General features: G+C 30.8%; 1 protein-coding gene across 1 annotated transcript; it reads right to left on the bottom strand.

The window, feature by feature from the left end:
• Positions 1 to 7,062: 7,062 nt before the first annotated feature.
• LOC131030747 (bifunctional pinoresinol-lariciresinol reductase 1) lies at positions 7,063 to 17,477 on the bottom strand. Its single transcript, XM_057961648.2, has 5 exons — positions 17,084 to 17,477; positions 16,576 to 16,722; positions 12,382 to 12,625; positions 12,092 to 12,295; positions 7,063 to 7,460 (listed from the first exon to the last, which is right to left on the bottom strand). The coding sequence occupies exons 1-5, from the start codon at positions 17,258 to 17,260 to the stop codon at positions 7,297 to 7,299; spliced, it is 936 nt and encodes a 311-aa protein (XP_057817631.2). The 5' UTR covers positions 17,261 to 17,477; the 3' UTR covers positions 7,063 to 7,296.
• Positions 17,478 to 21,788: the final 4,311 nt, after the last annotated feature.

Raw genomic sequence — 21,788 nt, 5'->3', positions numbered from 1 at the left:
TCCTGTTAAAGATTACAAACACATTGCTAGATGTGACCTGGTTAAGGGATTTCCCTCAGATCTGTTAGGATCTTCACCTTGTTAGAAGTGACCTTGTTAAAGGATTTCAAACACTCAATCAGAATGTCACCTTGCTAGAGGGTTTTACAAATAAGACTATTAAGTCCACTCGGTTAAGCGATTTTCTGTCACTTTCACAAAATAACAGTAATAAAAATCTATCTACAACTTCATATCTAAAATGCTAAAGCAGATTCTTATTTGCTTAATACAATCTAGACATAGAACTAATCTTGTCCATCTGCTGGGCTTCTATACTCTGTTATTCAAACAGGTCTTCAAATTTCTGTACTCGGTAATCACTATATAGCATCCCTGTGCATACATTTGTCCGCATACATTGTTTATCAACAGCTCCCTATTTATAAACAATTAGCTAACCGCTTAATCTCGTTGATCACATTTCCCATGATCAATCATAGCCATTAGATCTTCAATCTTGTCTAGGTTCAATGTATCCTTCGATCTAAAAAACGTTTTACCTTGCCTTGGAACTTGCATACATTTCTTGGAACTTGTGCTAGGGTAATGCGGTTCAATCTGCGTTGTAGATCTTTATGCCGATTTTCCTTTGCCATAGGTTCATTAACAAACTTTATTCACGGCATACCAATCATTTAATCAGTTCCAACTCATCAGCTTCCTTCATTAAATAACGTATGTAACCATTTAATGTATTCCGTTGCAACTCGGTTACAACTCAGTAACAACTCGATAACAAGTTGGTAAATACTAAACTTCACTCGGTAGACATTCCGTCTTCATTAACCAATAGCGATAACCTTAGGGTTTACCGACTAGGTTCTTTGCTCGGTAACATAGTATAGTATTAACCTTACAATTTACAACATATGTATGATGTTAAAACAATCTAAACATCATGATCTCATCATTGTCTGACTTGGTAATAGTTTCCCATTGAATACCTTATTCATCCCCTTATTCATCATATTCTTTCTGTGTCTTTTACCGACATCTTTATACTCATCAAATCATACTTCTCAAGATATGGCAACATCATACTGAATTAGAAAATCAATTTCTTGACATCAATGACAAAATAATAATATTAAGACAGTAAACATCCTTAATTTGTTTACCTTCACAAATAAATCTTTTAGAACATTTAATACCTTGTCCAATTTATCTTTATCTTTAGTTTGTTTGGGAGATTTTGGGTTGAACAACCTAGTATCTTCTCTCTTCCCAATTCTCCCAACAACTTTTCTATTGTTTTCTATAGTTATGGCAACTTTCATAACTCGTTGAAGAGTTGTAGGGTTTTTTGTTCTGAGTTCATAATTTGTCTTGCTGTCAAAGACATTTATGTAGTACAGGATGCTTACTTCTGGGACTGGTTTTATCGTATTAGGAATTTTGTTTATAACTTTGTTGAATCTTTTATTGAAATTGATTACTATCTCATTAGGTTCTTTCTTGATACTTATGATTTCATGTAGTGCAAACTCAGGGCTATTTTGATCTCCATACTATTTGAGAAAAAGTCTCTTAAACTCTGCAAGGCTACTTATTGAAGCATCAGGTAATATTCTGAACCAATCTCGTGCATCCTCTGTTAAAGACTGCATGAATAAATTCATTTTAACATCTTCATATGGGAGGCAAAAATCTTCCATGACTGTATCAAAAGCTTTGTAATGTGCTTCTCCTATGATAGCATTACTCCCAGTGAATTTTGGTACTGCAGTTTTGATTTCATTTGGGATGGGATGAAGATACACAATCATTTCTGAAAAGTCAAATTGTTTGATACACTATGCATTCATCAATCCGTATCCTCCCTGGAAGAAATTCCCATGGTTCCAACTCATGTTATTATAATGAGGAAATTGGTTTCGGGGTTGGAATTGAGTTTGGTATGCAAAGTTGTTATAATGATTGTACTGATGTTCAGGAGGTACATGGGTGTATGCATAGTTACCATTCCCATTATCATATAAGGGGTTTCCAGTTATCTTATAGGTATTGTTCTTTACATTGGTTTTATCTTTATGATTTCTTCCCTTGTCCGATCCTTGGGTTGCATGTTCACATCTCTCTTTATACTTATTCAGGTCATGATCAATATCATTTTCATTTACATTGATACCCAGCCTAGCACATAATTCCACACACTCCCTTGTTCTTCTAGTATCTTTCATTTCAGTTGCTACATCTAACATTTGTTTCATCAAATCTACAAAACGGTCTGGTGCATCCATCCTGCTTGAACCTGAGGAACTTGATGTACTTGCTCTCGAATTTGGGCGATGATTTTCAAAGTTAGGAGGGAATTTTCCTTTTCGTGCTTTATCTGCAGCTGCCAAGTCCTCATTTCTTGGGCATGAAGGAATTGTATGGTTCTGTTTATTCCAAGTTGACTGTGAGTTATTTTCAAAGTAATATTGGTTATACCTCTCATTCATGAAATTAGTCATGTGTTCCATTGGATTGTCTGTCAATTCTTTGTTTGGTTTTTTCTTATTTATTTTTTGATCAAAGTTCAATTGTACTATTGGATGGCCTTGTTTTATTGACCTCCTCTCATACATAAAACTTCTTCTCTTTTCTTCAGACTCGCCACCTCTCCCTAGAGAGGAAATTTGTTTCTTTTTATATGAGTTCTTTCCCACAACAAAGTCTTTTTAAATGAATACTTTTCCCAGCAGAGTCGCCAATCTGTTGGATCTCAAATCAATAGATTGGATAGGTTCTAAGGAAATGCCAACTCCTATGATTAAACCCTCCAATTGACTTGGCCAACTTATAGAGTGAACCTATTTGGTTACTAACTCCCTCACTTTAGGCTCTGCAAGACCTAGGCGGGTATACCTATTCACTAGTGGCTTTTGATGACTAATGCTTTTTATAGCAGATTGAGTATCTTGATCTAAATTCTTCCCTACCTCAGAATGACATAGGTTCCTAGGATATATGACTTTTAGATGAGTTCAAGATTGTTGTTGTGAAAGCTATTCGATCTTTGTAATTGAAATTTATAAGTATGTACACTATTGCTAATTGGTTTTATGTGTCCTACTCAACTAGTCCTATTGCTTTAATGTAAAGGTAATTAATATGGTAAAGGTTGCAATTTATGAATGACCAGTGTCTTTCCTGTTATTTGGGCTACAAAGTCTTATATTTCCCTAGGATTTGATGTATGATTTGTGAGACAGTTTTTAAACCTACCCCCTTTGGTAAATCTATCAGTTACTGTTTCTTATGAGATCTGCTAAATGTTTATATCATAAACCGCTTGAATGAATTTAACCAAGTAACCTTAAAGGACCATCCAAGAAAGAACTGCAAGGAACAATTACAATTCACAAGTAGATCCTTTTAATCCAAGTTTATAACATAGAAACATAAACTTCACTGTAAGAATACGAATAACCTTATCTCCTTTAGATAATATCACAAACAGCTGCCTACAAAAAATGAGACAACACATATGCAGAGAAAAACGACTGATTCTATTAAAGCTTCAAAATGGTACAATAGTATGCCAGAGGCTACAGTATTTGTCTAGTATATTCTATTCTAATCCTCTTTTTATTTTACAAAATTTTCTCATATAAATAAGTGAGCAACACCTATTCTATGAAAAGCTATGTCTCTTCATCATTAACAACCTGATTACAATTGCTTAACAAAGTGAAAGATAAAGAGATTAATCATGCCAAGATGATTAATATAACTGTCACTCTTATATCATTTAATGACAACACTCTTTCTTTTCATATCTGTCTCCAATGAAAAGAGATCAAACACTACCTGGTTGACATGTGGGGCTATATCTTCATCCTGGTTAAACCTAGCCACGACTCTCTGAGGCTTGCTGTGAATTCTTCAAGTGTTGCTCAGAAGTGTTTCCTCTTTTGTTAATTTATCAAGAATTCATGGCGACTTTATCAGTTACCATTACCAGTTGCGCACGGTCACAGAGGCATTTATTTGAATTTATTAAGAAGTGACTTTATTAAGATTTGTATTGATCCTCGCGGCAGAAAGTAATCATTCGTGTAGCAGCACTTCATATTGTCCATTGATGCTCACCAATTTTATGGCCGCACCCTTTTTTTGATGGAATCATGTACTTCGGTGGCTTAACTTTATCCTTCCTCGAAATGTCATGTTTCATCGATGTCTCCTTAGTTTCGATGAAACTACCATCATTGTTAAGGAGCTTTGTGGCTTCATCGATCCCTTCACTTTCATCGAAAAGTCTTATCGATGAGAAAGCTATCTTTGATCAACATCTTTTGTGCCTCTTCGATATGCTCTTTTCCTCGAAATAGCTTCATCGATAAAATATCCATTGGTTCCTTCGATATCACTCTTTCGGCCAAAATTCTTCCCTCGGTGAGTTGTTCACATGTCTCATTGATACTGTAGTTTCATCGAAACTCTTTATTTCATCGGTGGTGACCATTCTTGATTTCCTCGACGTACTTTATGTCGATGGAACTAATGTTTTCGGTTAATCCTTTTGGAAGTCCATCGCAGCCAAGATTTGTTTGATAAGTCACTTTATCTATAGGATAATGGTAGGCTTCTTTGATAGAGTCATTTCGGTCAGACTAGGCATTTCAGTGAAGGATTAGTATGTATATCCGATGGCCTTGGTTCAAGCGATAATTTTTAGGATTCTGATGTCTATGGAAATGCCAAGGGTTCTATCGAAATTCTTAAGGGCATGCTTGATTTCATTTTTTTTTTTTAGAAAACTTTTGTAGCTTCAATGTAACCACGAGATTCCATTGATTTAAATTCAAAGCTCAATAGGAAGTTGAGCTCGTAATGGAATATATGTCACTATTTGGATTTGTATTATGCGTATCTATGATCTTAGATGATATGATTATAGGATTATCATAGGAAGGATATTATTGAGTTATATGATGTCATTATATTCTTATTATAAGTAATAGCATTGAGATACCCTAGGGAATGATGATCTATGTGATGTTCTTTTTTTCTGCTTGCATACTTATGTTCTTATGATCATGTTAGATTTGAGTATGTGTATGATTAGATGATGTTAGAATAAATGTTATGTGTTTACTTGAGTTGCATGAGTTGCATTAGAGTATTATTTTTTTTTAATTCTCTTTTTGCATGTTAGATGGTTATATTTCTCTAGGGTATTTGGTGGGCATTACATTATAGACCTTGGGGAAAAGTAATTTTTGTTAAAGAGAGGTAAAGTGAATTCGTGATTTTCCTAAGTTTGTGTGTCAAACACGTCAACAATATAGTGAATTAGGAGATATATCCTTTACAAATTTAGAGTTTACACTAAATTTATATTATTAAATCTACACTATCAAGTTGAGAAGGAGGAGAGCAATCACAAGATCAAATTCCATTGAGGGATAACTTGAGCTACTATACCTCACTTAACATAACAACATAAGAATTGAAAAAGGAGGTTTCAAATTAAAATATAATTATTGAACTCTTCACCTAGATCATATGTTTTTATCTCTCTATTTATCATCTCTCAAAACCTACCAAGTGCCTATCTTAGTGTAGGAAATTACCCTTTGGGTATTCTTAGTGTTACACATGATTTGCCAAAGAATAATGAGAAATGTTGTCCTAAATTATTCACAGTAGAACTAAGATAGTAGAAAAAACATATTCAAACTTTCAAGGATGCAATAATTAGAAAACATATTCAACATGTGATATTTCTAACCAAATATTTCTTTTCACATTGGATAAGGCTACTTATAACTTGTACCCTATTTTTGCAATTGGTTTTGTTAGGTATTAGAGGACATGATCCTTAATCACTTCAAAGTTTAGGACTTGATCCAATAGAGTTTTATCATCAATTTGCAACTTCCCGTAGAGGGCATAACAAGATAATGTGTTATTTTAACACTAAATCTTATAAGTTGTATAATAGGAAAAAAGCTACACACACAAATAAAAGTAGGTACTGTTTAGAACTTTCTTTAAGGCTTATATCTACTCACTTTTATGTTTTTAAGAATTCTCATGGCTCTTTATTCTTTTTCCTTGGTAGATATGTCGAGATTGTCGAAGTAGATTAGAAAATGACACCGCAAGAGTATGATGCTAGTTTTTTACATTCATGAGACAACCTAGAATGCATAATTATATTCTTATGATCAACCATGTACTGACACACAATAATCAATTGATGAATTCATATTTGTATCATAAATAAAATTAGATTTAGGTTCAATATCTAGTGATCCAAATAATATAATTATTTAGTTGAAAAATTAACCAACTAGAAACATAGAAACATGCATAATTTAACTACTTATTCTATAAATCAAAAAAATGTTCTAGTATTTATAAGTAACTGAGTTGTAAATGTTGTTTTTGAATCACATATGGTAGTGAATATTTAGTTTACACTTCAAAATAATAAACGTAGGCAAGGTTAAAAAAATTAGCGTATAACCACAAATTTAGAGATAGGGGATATTCAAAGAATGATAAGTAATTAAGTATAGATTTTATTCAATACAATGGTAAGCTCCTCAAAGTTCAAATTTGATTATTTTTCATAATAAAGTTCTAATTTTCAAACACCAAATAGCTAATGGAACACAAGAATAAATAACAGAAATATACCCATTCCAAATGAAAACATAAATAATAATACCAATAGTATGTTTTTGGTAGTGAAATTAGTTTATTTAACATGACATGTATGGTATAGACTTCATGGTAGCACTACAAATGTGGAAGCAAAATCTCTTGAATTCCATATGATTGTTGATATCTTTCAAAAGAAAATCTAAAATAGAAATTTTGCCTATAAATGAGACTAAAATGAGAATGAATATTTAATTCCAAGTGTTTCTTATGTCTATACAAAGTCAAAATTCATTTTATTTTGAATAAAATACATGAACCAAAATATTCATTATATTTATTAATATTATTTTTAATTTACAAGTTTAACTTTAAATCTAATTTTGATGGAGAAAGTCCAAATAAACTTGTAATGCATAGTTTAAATAAAGTCAATTTTATTCAAAATATGATTTATAAATAATAATAATGTAATTATAGTTCCATATTCTTTCTAATAAGTCTAGATTGATTGTAATATCAAGTAAAAAATAGTTTAAGTCATTTAGAATAAAGTGTACTCCTGGTTTAAAATAGAGCCAAAAGTATGAATTGTTTGGAATGATACCTCTCACATAATCATTTGAGAAAAAAATATTATACAAAACTACATATTCAAACATAACGCTCTAAATATGAATCCATAGTTACGTATTTGACTTCTGGATAAAGTTTGGTAGCTTCAATAGCATTGGGGCCGATTTCAAAGTTGTAAAGGTCTCCTCTATAGAAAATTTGATAGAGATGACATCGTACAATCTTCTCTTCATATGATTTATCTGACATTAAATTAAAAAAATTGATTAATCAACATTTAATTATAAACATAAAAATCAAAATCAAAATCAAACATCCATAACCATTTCATAAAACTTCTCCTTAACTACAAAAACTAAATTAATATATCAAAGATAAAAATAAAAAAAAATATTAAATTTTAAAAATTTGTGTATGCATATTGATAATAAATATAATTCACATGACCTTAATGATGAATATGGGAAGGTGAATGAATCTTCTTTCAAGAAGAATTTTCTTAAGAGGATAATACACAGAGATATTTGCTTGTAAATACATATTGAATACTTTATTTAGAAGTCCATAGTCTTTTGAAATGTTACATGTTCATATTCATACTGGCACTTATGTGTTTTTGATTAATAAAGTAGGAAAACAAGGGTCTATTGCTGACCCTAAACAAGGACAAGCCAAAAAGGCTACATACAATTGGTCAAGAATAGACCTCTAACAACAAAGGCCAAACAAACCAGTTATAGCACACTAGCAGAGTAACTAATAACCCACATCAAGGGTTGGTAGAAGTTTCACCCACAACTCGAGGAAGAGTTTGGGAAGAAGAGGAATCTTTGAGTTGTGGTTTTAGCTCATTTTCCTCAGTGACATAGTCTTGGATTATATCAAAATCCTTAGGATCCAAATTTAGGATATCACTTTCAAGTGTGTATCCTCTAATCCCATAAAATTGACCATACAATTGAACAACTTTATCCCAATTCTCCTTGATTGTTTTCCACTTTTCAACATGAAAGATTAGATTGTGATATATGTTTTATCAAAATTATAAGAGCTATAGAAATTTTGTTGAGCCATTCCATTTTCATATTAGGATTAGCTTTAGGATTTGAGGGTTCTGAAATAGTGCCATTAGCATAATGACTTAAACCTTTTTTCCATTAATTTAGTCCATGCATCAACTGTCCAAGTTGCATAACTATGTGGAGTTAATTTAAGTGGAAATATAGGAGAATCCATAACTAAAAATCAAAAGAGCACAAGAGAGAGAGATAGAGACACAAGAACATAAGAGACCCCCCCGATTCACTCAATCAAAGAAACCCCCCAAAATAATGATTTGACACTTTATACTTAGTGTGACTACAATGACCACTCGTAAAACAAGACAAAATGGACTTCTGATTTCATTGATTACAACAACCTCAATCGGGCTACAATAGACTCAAATCACTAATGCAAAAGACCAAACTAAAATCTAAACATTACATATGCCAAAATAGGCCAAAAATGACCATATGCTAAAAGTACAATTTCTACTCATCATGACAAACTAATAGCATCAAATTGAAGGATACAAAAAATCATGCACTTTAAAAAAATGACACTTGAAAAGAAGGTCGTATGAGCCTAAACGAAGCCCTAAAAGTTGCAGAAACAAAGATTGAATAGATACAAATGTGAAAAACTCAAAATTATGGAAAATATGCCCATCAAAATTAGAAAACATCCACACCACTACAGATAGCAAGAAAAATTACCTGAAATAAAAAATTGCACTAAAAAGACCTCAAAATGTCCAAAATGTGAGCTTTCAAAGTAAGAATACAAAATTTAACAAAAAATTTCAAAAAATTACTGATGCAATGATGACTTCAACAATCCCAATAATTAATTTTGACATCTAAATGGCTCTCGAGAAAAAAACAACCCCTACGTGGTGAGTTGATTGTGTGTTCGTACAATACAGACTACTAACTGGGCTAATGAATCAACAATGATGTGTCAAATTAGGGCAAATGAAATATTACCGCATGTCTTGTTGATGTGGAGTTTTTTTTGTGCCCATGACTTATGAATACATCAAGCAAACATATCCAACTTTAAACAACCCCTGAGATGTGAAGTCACAAAGTAATACCACCAAATAACAATGAAAATATGACCAATAAGGAGGGGCCAACCAACTTGAATAAAAAATGCCAAACCAACAAATATGAGCCGATCAATATGATTCAAAAAAGTGATGTTGAGAAATAAGAGTTGCTGAACGATAATGTGTCAAGTAATTCTCTCCACAACCCCTAGATTTAGTATAGCAAATGCGACCGCAACCAAATGAGGAAATCGTGTGGCTTATATGCAAGTATGATTTCCCCTAATTTCAAACAACAATGAACTAAAAGTACTCCGCAACAAGGAACTTCAACGGGCCAACAATTGATGAATCCCACAACTTATGAGAGGTGAAAAAGAAAATAAACCTGCACAAGTGACGACTGGCAGATGGAGTATGTTCCACAAACCTCATTGAAATAGGAATTTGGATGATTGAAATATCACTGTTTGAAAATTCTCTACGTAATTATGATGCTTAAATCACCACTACATCTTTAAATTTCAAATAGATATAGATTTGGTCTTTGAGTCTGATTTAGATGAAACAAAAGACAATTATGACTTTCTCCAACTTCTTGAATCCAATGGAGGCCTCAAATCTAATCTAATAAGCTCCAATTTTGACCTACGATAAAAAAGGCATGAATCAAAAACTCCAAAATTTCTTTAAAAAAACTCTTTAATGACAAACCAATGACACTCTATCAACTCTAATACAATGTAAGAATTGTCTATGAAGGTAGCCACCCAAGATCTACAGGCCAAATGGAAAGTACAACAATAAGAAAGATATAATAGAAAAATATTATATTCACACACACACACATGTATACATACATAGGTATATAGGGGAAGAGCACTAGTAGTTGAGCATGTACCAGTTGTTGTGAGGGTTGTTGATAACTTTTGTTTCAAAAATTGAACAAATAAAACCTATTGTTTGAAACATAAAATATCAATTTTTGTTAGGAAATGTACCAATAGTTGTTAGGAAATGTACCAATAGCTGTTAGGAAATATACTAATATTGTAAAAAGTAACCAATCAGGGGATGCCATATCAACTGCACAACTATTGGGGCCTCTTTTGCATGCTTATTGGTCTCACTTTTTTTTTGGGCTGTTTTGGACACCTTGGCAAAAAACATGCTGATGTGGCACCATAATCGATGATGTGGTGCTGAAAGCTTAGTTATAAGAAGAGGACTTCCCAAGTAAGATATTGTAAAAAATTGGGAGTGATTTGAAATTTCCACGTAAGATTTTGAGAAGCGCGAAGTTAGGGTGCTCAACTACTAGTGCTCTTCCCCTATATATAGAGAGAGAGAGAGAGAGAGAGAGAGAGAGAGAGAGAGAGAGAGAGAGAGAGAGACTTGTGCATACATACATACATATATGTGTATGTGTATCTATATCTATATCTATATTTATTCATATATTTACATATACATATATATACATATATGCATATATATATATGTATATATGTGTATATATATACACATATATGTGTATATATATTTATAGTCTTTCTTTTCATTTTTTGTATTTCTTTTGGTTTGTATTTTAAATAAATATTTTTATTTATTTTTTCACTTTTAATTTGTATTTATTTTTTGCTTCCTTTTCATTTATTTTTTTATTTTATTAATTTATTTTTCTTCTTTCTTTTTATTTTTATTTTTTGAAATTCCTCAATCCACGTGTGTCCTTTTTCTCACCTCCCTTCTCTATTTATAGTTTGGGTCTGCAACTTCATACCTATTATGATTCTTTTGGCTCTCTTTATCCTGATGATGGATCACAGAGTGTTATCCAAAACGTTAATTCAAAAATCTTGCACACAATTTAATCCGGGAGCAACTTTTGATTTATTCTATGGATTGTGGAAACCTCTTATCACCAAGAATAAATTGTATTCATGTCAATGATGCAATAGAATCCAATACATGTACATAGGAGACCCCTTGGTTATATAGCCAAGGTGAGAACATAGGAGTGACAAGTGTCATAATCTCATAACACAATAAACAAAGTGAAAAGCTATCATCCCACCTAAAGTGGAAAAGTGATAGAATGATAACACCACTAAAGGTGGAAAAACGTAACCACAAAAGGTGGATATGATAATGTGATAAAGGCACTAAAGATGGAGACACCACATAAAGTGGAAATGATAACATGATAAGTGCACCGTAAGTGGAGATGATTCAACAACTCCTAGGTAGTTCCTTAAGTTAGCTTAAGTAAAGTGTAATTAAGACCTTGGTGATAACCAAAATAAAATGCCTTAATTACACCAACACTAAATTTAAGAATATATTATTTTTATCCCTTCAATCTTATATTGCTTTCTATAATCAACTTCATCCTTCTCTCAAAATTTTAAATCTAAAATATATTTAAATATTTTATTACTATTTTAATTTAGATTCTACACTACGAAACCAACCTTCTAAACAAAAAAAAAAGATTAATTTATTTAAATAATCTATTTTTACTTTCCAAGACATCTACAAAGAATTGTCACTATACATAAAGTCATATAAATATATTAGTTTGAAAACTAAGAAATAATTATATAAATAATATGCATTGCACAATGTAAAAATAAATTACATGCTACATAGTTTGCATTATTTCTTTTATGAATTCATTTTAGAGAAATATTCATACTCTATTCCAAACATTAATTTATTTTTTCATTTGTTGAAAGATGTTATATAATCTTATTTAAAAATAAGAATAAAATAAAATACCTTTCATATCTGTGAGAAAGTCTTGGGAAGAAATGTATATTTTATCCAGCTTTTGTCCTGAGAGCCTCTCCCATATTTCTATAACTTCCTTTTGTGAAAGAATATTCATAGGTGGCCTAATATACATAGTCTTGTTAAGGGTCTGGGGATCATCAATTGATTTGATTATGTATGTTCCAACATCATCTTCATCCACCCAAACACCTATAAATACAATATGTATAAGAAAAATAAATATGTGCATTTTTTACAATTTTATTTTATGTAAATCATTCAAGTAGAGATATTACCTTTAACATTTCCATCTCCATAAATGAAGACCTTATCTCGAGGAGGCATCATAGAACCATCAAATTGAGCTAAACTTCCAGCAAAGTAACCAGCAAACATATTTGAAGACACATATGTGTAAGGAATGGATGTTGCTTCAATGGCACGCCGAACCTTTCTCTTATTGATAAATGTAATGTTACCAGGTTGTAATGCATGCTCCATAATATCTGGATCCATGCCGAACTCTGATGGAAGGAATCTCTGTATTTATTGCCAATCACAATATCATACATGATTCATTAACATATACTTTAAGAATTATTTGAATTATTCTCTTTTTTTTATAATAGACGGACAATTGATTAATTAACATTAAAAATAATACAAAATAATTTTGCAATAAAAAGATTCATTGGTCCATTCCATTCTATATGCCATATCAATAAATTTGTTCTTATATATTTTTTTAGAAGAAGAATGAAAGTGTATCAAATACATTGCATATAATCTCTCAAACGTACTATTCTTGAGTCAAATCTTCATGTTGGGTTTAAATATATTCTCATGTCACCTTTCAAGATCTAATATTCTTATTATTTTGGAAGGGATTCTCATTAACTAAACTAATGGTAGAATTTAAAATTTTAAAATTTAACAATGTTAAATCTCTCTCACACATATATATAATTTTATAATGCATTTCATGTTCACAGTTATCATTTATTCATACTTTAGAGCAAAATTCTAATTATATTAAACCCTTCCAATATAGTAGCCCAAACTACAACATGAAAAAGATTTTGGTCAGATAAATAATGCTTTAAATCCTAGTTTGCTATATACTCTTTATTAATATTGTAGTGGATTCCTAAACTTGCATATTTATTGGTTTATGGAAATCTAGTATGTAAATAGAGTTGGTTTTTTAACGATGAATGTTATTTGTTCTCTAGTATGAGTGCTCCATAATCTATTTATATTAGATATTTGGATAAATATATTGTTAAATTATTTTTCTTCTTCAAGTATTAATTGTGGCTATATTTTTATATTAGATATTTGGATAAATATATTGTTAAATTATTTTTCTTCTTCAAGTATTAATTGTGGCTATATTTTTATATTAAAATTAAATAATAGATATAATTTATAATGTATTTAATTTTTTTAGTGATATAGATATTTACATTTTTTTTTTTTTTTTGGAGATTAATGATAGAATAAGAAAATTAAATATAATTATTATTTATTTATTTTATTTATACAAAAGGTGCAATGGAGATCAAATTTAAATCAAATTACATTTATCTTTGCAATATACCACTTGTCTTTGGTAATATTTGTATGTTTTTGATTAAGGAAAAACAAGTTTTTAAGGGACCAGAAACCCTTTTCAAGACAGGTTTTAGAAGGACCTATAACCCGAACCGAAAGATAAACTTGAAAGCCCACTCAAAGAAACGGAACATAATAGTGACTCGGCACAGCCAATCAAAAGAAGGGGAACAACAAATACCCCCACCAAAAACCAACAGGCTACAAAAAACCAGCAGCCCTAACCCAACCAGGAAGGAATATTTGTATGTTCGTATAGATTAAAAACAATTAAAATAGTTTTTGATTGATTTAACTTTATAGTTACGAGGAAAGTGTTATCAAAACACATCTCACACGTGGCAAATTTGACTCTATTTGTGGATACAATAACAAATGCATTTCATGCATGGGTTTCAGGATGTTGCATGACTTGAAGATTGTTATTATTCTTGTTGATGATTGTTGAGGTGTAAAACTTTTGCTAATTGTGTGGATTCCACTTTGTGTGGGGCTTCCACAAATAAATTGCAATTCTTAAATTATTGAATGATTGTTGAATTTTTTAGGAATATTTGAAATGATTCAATGACTAGGGTTTCTTGGTTTGACACAACAATTGAGATCATTAACTTATAGGTTTCTATAATTTGTGATATTAGAAAAAGCTAATGGTAACATAATTAAAGAAGGAACAAAAGCTTTATAATTATCCTTTAAAAATGATCGTGATAATAAAAATATTAGAGAAGAAAAAAAAAAGAGTAAACATCACCATGTCTTATTAGTGGGAAGGTAATTGACCATAAAAATATTATATTTTATGTATATATCCTTCCATCTATATGCTATGTATACTTTTTCTCTATATTATTTCATATAAATACAAGCTTCATTAATGGTTGTAATCCAAAAATTAGATCAAGTATCTCATTTCAAATTATAAGAATATATTTGTTTTTATTAATATCTAAATGAAGTACAACATTATCCATTATTTCTTAAAAATAACTATATAAATGAATCATAAAATAATAATATATAAAAACAATATTATATTTTGGATTAAAATTTAGATTATATATTGTCTTAATATATTGAATATTAACAAATAAAATATTTAATTAAAATTATAATTAAAATATAAAAGCGATTTAAAAAAAGTAACTAATGGTGGTTATTAAATTATTAGTTGGCATGGAGTTATAGTTATCATCCATTAAGTGCACAAGCCACAATTTTAGCTAGTTGTTGCTAGTGTGGGAGACTACAAGATAAGAGGATAATCTTGAGTTTGCTCATCATACTACTTATCATATTAACTTGGACGATTTTCATTTCATAACAGTGCGGGGCAGTGTCATGTTAGTATTTTTGTGATAAGATTTTAGTACCCTGGTTGAAATTTTTTCACATTGTTTAATATTTTCTTTAGTAAAGGGGGTAAACACTTTTGACCTAGAGTTAATGAAATGCAAAATGATCATATTTTAAATAGAGTCCTTAAAACACAATGTAAAAGAAGTTGGGGGATTCATGACAGTAAAGATTAAAGAGGTATACCAAGCACTTATTTTCCTGTTATCTCATGTGCACCACCTCAAAAATAATGTAGCTACAAGAGGTCAAGAACATCAACTACTCTATGATAGGATGACACTCTAAGAATAGCAACGGGGAAGATTTGGTGGAATTTATTCTTATGTAGGAATAATTTGTAAAATTAATAAATATGAAGTTTTGCTTGTAATCAACCAGACATGTATGGTCTACAAAATCTACTAGTATGGTTATATAATCTAGTAGTTTCTTTATAATTAGTCATAGATTTCAATGATACAATTTGTTGGAATTTATTCTTATGGAGGGTCTACAAAATCAATTGGTATGGTTATATAACATAGCAGGTTTTTGATAATTAGCCATGGATTTCAATGATACAATATGGGTTATGTAGACTCCACATAGATCTGCCAAGTTTTGAATATACTGGTTCTTTATGTAATTACACTGTATTCTATATTATATAATATAATATAAAGACTCAATAGCTTTTGCTTTAAAAACACAACTTAATCATCACATCATACCAATAATGACATATTATTATCTAATATTATTGTACATAAAATCTTTAATTTAATTTGTGTACAATGTTGATGATCTACATTGGCATAGTAGTAAGTAAATATAACACATTTTTCACCGGGGAACAATTTGAAATTGAAGTTGACGGCGATTACTGTTTGAACGGAATGGACATTGGCAATCATGATGGTAACGGACAATCTGGCCATACCACATCTGCCACCTAAGCAATCAAACCAACCATTGAAGACACCAATTATGACTTTTTCAGAAGCATGGATGGCACTCAGCCCACAGATCACACAGATCACAGCCTACACTGAAAAACTCAAAGCCCACAAAAGCTCACAGTCTGCACTTAAGGATTCATAACCCACAGATCACAGCTCACAGCTAACACTAAACCCACACAGCCCAAGATTTTACAAGGCTCTGATATCATATCAGATAAGTGAAATGAATTGATTTTATTCAGGATAGTATATAATTTTTTTTGTGGTCGTTGGCATGATATGATGGTTAAGTTGTGTTGGTGTTGTTTTTGTCATCAATAGTCAAATTCTATTATATGTTATTGTTGAAAGTTTGTATTAAGGATGAGATCTCATTTGTGGCTTCACTGATTCGTAACTCCAGATCAAAAACATTCCCTTACTAAAAAATGTGTACAACTACTTTCACAGATTTTGATTCTTACAAAACAATAATAACTAGACTTTGGTTCTTCCATTATCTTTATGCACAATGCCATGGTTTTTTTTTTTTTTTTTTCTATCTCAATTTGTTTGGATATAAGTTAATCCTCTTACCTTTATATTACCAGCTTCTTTGATGGCCTCCACCAGTTTTAGCTGTTCAAGTATATGGTGGCGCAAAACACCTCCTGAAACAGCACTGATGACAACATCAACTTGTTTCAGAGCATCCACAAGCCTTTGGTGGTCATCCAATGAAGCCTGTACCATATCATGAAATTGGATTCAAGATCTTCAACAGATGGTTCTAATTTAGACTTTTTTTTACAATTTAGCTGCTTCTGGATTTGATTGTGTATTTTTTTCATTATTTTAAATCACATTTTGCAATCTATCAACTTATAATCTCCTGGCACTCTCTAACGTGCTGATGATAGATCAGAAAATACGATCCGAAACATTGATACAAAAAAATATACACAATCAAATCTAGAAACAACTATATTATAAACTTATGAATTATAGAAATCTAATAAATTAACAATAAATAGTTCACCAATAAAAAAATAATAAGACGACCATTAGATATCTTCTAAAGTGAACTAAAAATTGTCCTCTTTACCTCAACAAGTTTGACTCCAAGCTGTTTGAAGGATAATAACATCTGCACTTTATCAATGTCAGAGATCACTTGTGGTCTGAACAAAACATAAGTAGGATGGCCAAGAGCTATACTGGCCTTCACAATTCTTTTGCCTATGTAACCAGTGCCCCCCACTATTAGAACTCTGCTCTTCATATCTGTATTCTTAAGTGCATCCACCTGCCTTGTTGATTCCTATATATCTCTAAAAATGCTGTACTATGCTTTTTTTCTTGCTAGATATTTGTGAACTGTGCCTCTAATGAACACTGGTTTTTGGAAGAAACCCAACAAACACCTATAAAATGGGAGAAAACAGAAAAAACCAGAGTTTTGTCAGGAAAAGTTGTTTAGTCTTATTTTCAAAGATAAGAAATAAACAACCAGTCAAATGAGTTGTTGGGCATTGCTTGGTCAAAAAGTGTGATCTAAATGATGACGGGACAACATGCATTCAAGTGGAATTGCTTTAATTGAAGAGAGTTAGTAAACTAGCGCCTTCTAAACAGTACGTACTCTTCTAGAAATAAAATATATTTGATTTTATTTAAAAGGAACGCCCTCTCCAAATTCTAAAGCTATGAGATAATCAATGGCATCATGCAAATGTTCAAGGATCTTAAAATTCAAAGTCCTTTTCTAGTAAGATTTATGAGAGTCATTTATGAAAAATCAAATACTACGTAAGTTTGTCATTACAATTTTTGGGTTTTTTCTTCTAAATTCAATGTTGTTCTGTCATCATTTAAATTCAATGTACAATCTGAATTGGTTTAGTGATGGACAATTTGTGTTCTTGAAAGAGTGGTCACAAGTTCAAATCCCATAGAGGGTAAGGTATGTATGACTCGTCTGTAGCACAGTAAAGAGTCTTTTGCAAGGAGTACAAAATAACTTCCCTTATTACTATATGCCATCTGTATCTGTTTGACATTGTGGATTATAAGAAAATATTTCTTTCATTAATTCATTGTATACAATGAAATTGCTTGGTATTTGTTTTTTTAAAAAGCAATGTCCTCTCCAAATTCTAAAGCTATGAGATAATCAATGACATCATCCAAAATTTCAAGGATACTTACCATAAAGACTAATTAAGACAAATTAGAGGCAACGATTGGTCCATTACAATTGTTTCCAAGCTTAAAATTCAAAGCTTCTCTCTAGTAAGATTTATGAGATGGTCACCCATCAAAATCTCCAATCAAATCAGTTTTCAAGCTATTTATGAAAAATCAAATAGTGGGTAAGTTTGTCATTACAATTTTTATTTTTTTGACTTTCTTTGTAAATTCAATGTTGTCATTTTGAATCTAATCATTCTATATGATGAGATTGCTTGCACTTCATGGAAAAATATATGCATCTTTATGCTCTTAATTATTAATGGAAATGAACAAAGCTCTTATAGGACTCTATGCATGGTTAAATATATGTGTATTTTATTCTCAAGTCAAGTTTTCATGCTATATATTTGTATGTGTGTAATAGTGAAATTAGCACATCTATGTCATTTTTTATTTAATTTTGTGTTTATATTGAAGAAATGTTTTTATACATGCATGTGGTGACAAATGGCATAAATTGTGTTAAAATTAAGCTCATTATTCTAGTATTCATCTATTTATATACACATTTAGTTTTACTTTATCTTTGCCAACACATACTTCTATACATTTGCCTATATCTCACATTTATTACACCTCTCCATTCACCTACCTCCATAAAATCATTAGTCATTTGAATTTGATTGTTCATTTACCTTAGGTCATTCCTACAATTATAGTGACAACCACATTGTCACATACTTGTCCTCTTCCTTTTTATATTCCAGAATTTCAATCTAACCAATCAATCCCCTTCAGGCCTGGAATTTGACAGGCTAGATGGCCGTTTTTTCACTTTTGGACCGTATATGATAGCTGAAAAAATTATTGGACTGTATGTATTGACATGTTATATTTTTCTAAAGACGTATATATGACATTTCAAATAATTAATAAATCGTAAAAAATTATAATAGATAATATATATTATATAGTATTATAATTCATAATATTGTATATATTATTTTAGAATGTTTTTTATAAAAATATAAATTTATTTAATATATTTTAAAATGGTAAGATATTATTGTTTGTAATTTTAAAAATATTTTAATATGATTTTTTAGAATAGTTTCTATTTTCTTATATGAATTTGAAAACTTGTCATAATTGAATCAATTTAAAAAATTTTAATATGGTTTTTTAGAATAGTTTGCATATTCTTATATGAACTGAGAAACTTAGTAAATTTAATTTTTAGCATGTTTTAAATAAGACTGTCCTCAAGATAAATTTAGAAACTTGTCATAATACATAAAATTTAAGATTTTGTCATAAATTAATTTTTTTTTACAATGAATATTTTTCTTAAAATTTCAAATGAAAGTCATCAAAAGAACCAAACCGTCACAAAAAAATCATGTGATAGACAAAGGTGGTCGTCAAATTCCAGGCCTTGTCCCCTTCACCTTTTCCACTTGAAACTAACCAAAAACATGTTTGTGCAATTTTGTGCTATATCTCCTAGAATTTAAAGACATTTCTCTACAACATTGAAGTGACAATCAATAACATCACATTTCAATTTAGTATTTTAAAATAATTAAGGATTTTGTGAAGGATAAATTTAAAGTCAAGTTTTCTTAATAAATATAGGGAACCTCATGGTTGTTACAAGAAGGTTGGTTAAAGTGTATCCACCACCTATCTCAAAAAATATATTTTTTCATTGTGCTTACACCAGTGGATAGGGTATCTGTTTTTGAATTCTACAAGATGAGTGCATTGGCTTTTGGATCTATACAAAGATAAGATATATAAATTTGTGTTATCTATTTTCTATTCACATCATCATAAGATAACTTTGTCAAATAAAACTAGTGGTATAATTCTCTATATTTTTTCACTAATGAATATGACATTTTACCAAGTCAACTCGCTTCATCATTGCTTCCAATGTAGTTGCAAGAGATGCATGACGGGGTTATGATATTGATGTCCTAAATGTTTCAACTAATTCTTCTATTTTTTATTTTTTTTCTTGAATTTTCGTAATAAATCCTTTTAGATTTGTGGAGAGGTTGTAGGGATTGTTGGAGAAGATTTGGGTGGTGATAGGTTTTCTCTAGGAAATTCCTCTTCTAAATTAGGCTTAATGCTAGGTTATATGGAAGTTGGTATTAATAATAATAATAATAATAAATATTATTAAATATATGAAAATCTAAAGAAAATTTAATCAAATAATTTGAAAATCCTAGTAATTATTTATCTATTTTACAATGTGGCACTATAAAATATGTGTGGATAGGCTTGCAAGTGATGTTTTCAACTAAATTCCTTCAAACTTTTGGCTAGTGAATAATCCTCAATATACATGTGAAATATATATATTTTCTTTAAAAATGACATAATATGTGCATCTTTGAATGCATATCTATATTATGACTATGTGTGTTATGAATGAATGTGCATTATGAACTTGTAGATTTTATAATGTGAATGAATTATGTACACTTTTACAAAATATTTACACATATGGCTCAAAAATTACTTGTTTTGTTAGCAACAATCAAGAAAGAAGACTGAGGGGGGGGGGGGGGGGGTTAATCAGTATTCACCGGATCTAGAAAATCAAACTCCAAAACAAAAATTGATAAACTACATTAATAAACAGATAAGAAAATTAACAACACAACACACAACAACAAGATTTTTGACGTGAAAAACTCGGTTAAGGGAAAAACCATGGTGGGAACCTACCCACAGTAAGATGATACTCTGCAGTAGTATGTGAAAAATTATTACAATAAGGAATGCACATGTATTCAGGCACAGTGCCTAGAGCTCACTGCTCAAAATATATTTTCCCAGAAGGCTACAACCCTCAAGGAAGTCTCACTAACTTACTATATGATTCGAACTACAATCCAGAAGAAATGAAATACAATGAAAACATCTACAAATGCCTGATGACAGTTCCCGTTAAGCACAATTGTCTGCCCTGCAAAACCAATCTCACCTCAACACTTCATTGAAAGATAAATCTCTTGTTCACACATTCACGTCTCTTTGATAATGCAGATACAATACCGACACCAAAACTAAGTAAATAACTCACCTATATATACAATTCATCAACCTTGATAACAAAGTTGACTAAACTGCCAACCCTCAACTCACAAAATTACATTACACGATACAAAGATTGATCACCGAAAAAATATAATGCTTCACATTACATAGCATGGACCCAATTCAAATTTCTAAATGATCACATCCACCAGAAGTCATGCCAAGATCAACTCTAACACACTACACCATAAAAAATACCGCATAACATGAAAATCGTCACTGGTTGATGCACACCGATCAATGCGGATAACCAAAACAAATAGGACACAACTAGGAAATACCAACAAGCACATTAGAATCATCACCAACATCTGCACCAACACCACTTAACAAATCTTCATCGATCAACATCAGAAAGCTCAAGAACACAATCAATCAACAACTGTCATGAAGAAAGATAACTTGCAGGGCACCAAATCATGAACCATCTGAAATGAAGATACACAAGATCATCCCAAACAATATCCCAAAGCCTCGACATAAGATTCTACAAAACAGTGATC

Source organism: Cryptomeria japonica, chromosome 2, assembly GCF_030272615.1.
Source record: "Cryptomeria japonica chromosome 2, Sugi_1.0, whole genome shotgun sequence".
Classification (NCBI taxonomy): domain Eukaryota; kingdom Viridiplantae; phylum Streptophyta; class Pinopsida; order Cupressales; family Cupressaceae; genus Cryptomeria; species Cryptomeria japonica.
This window is presented reverse-complemented; position numbering and strand designations above follow the sequence as displayed.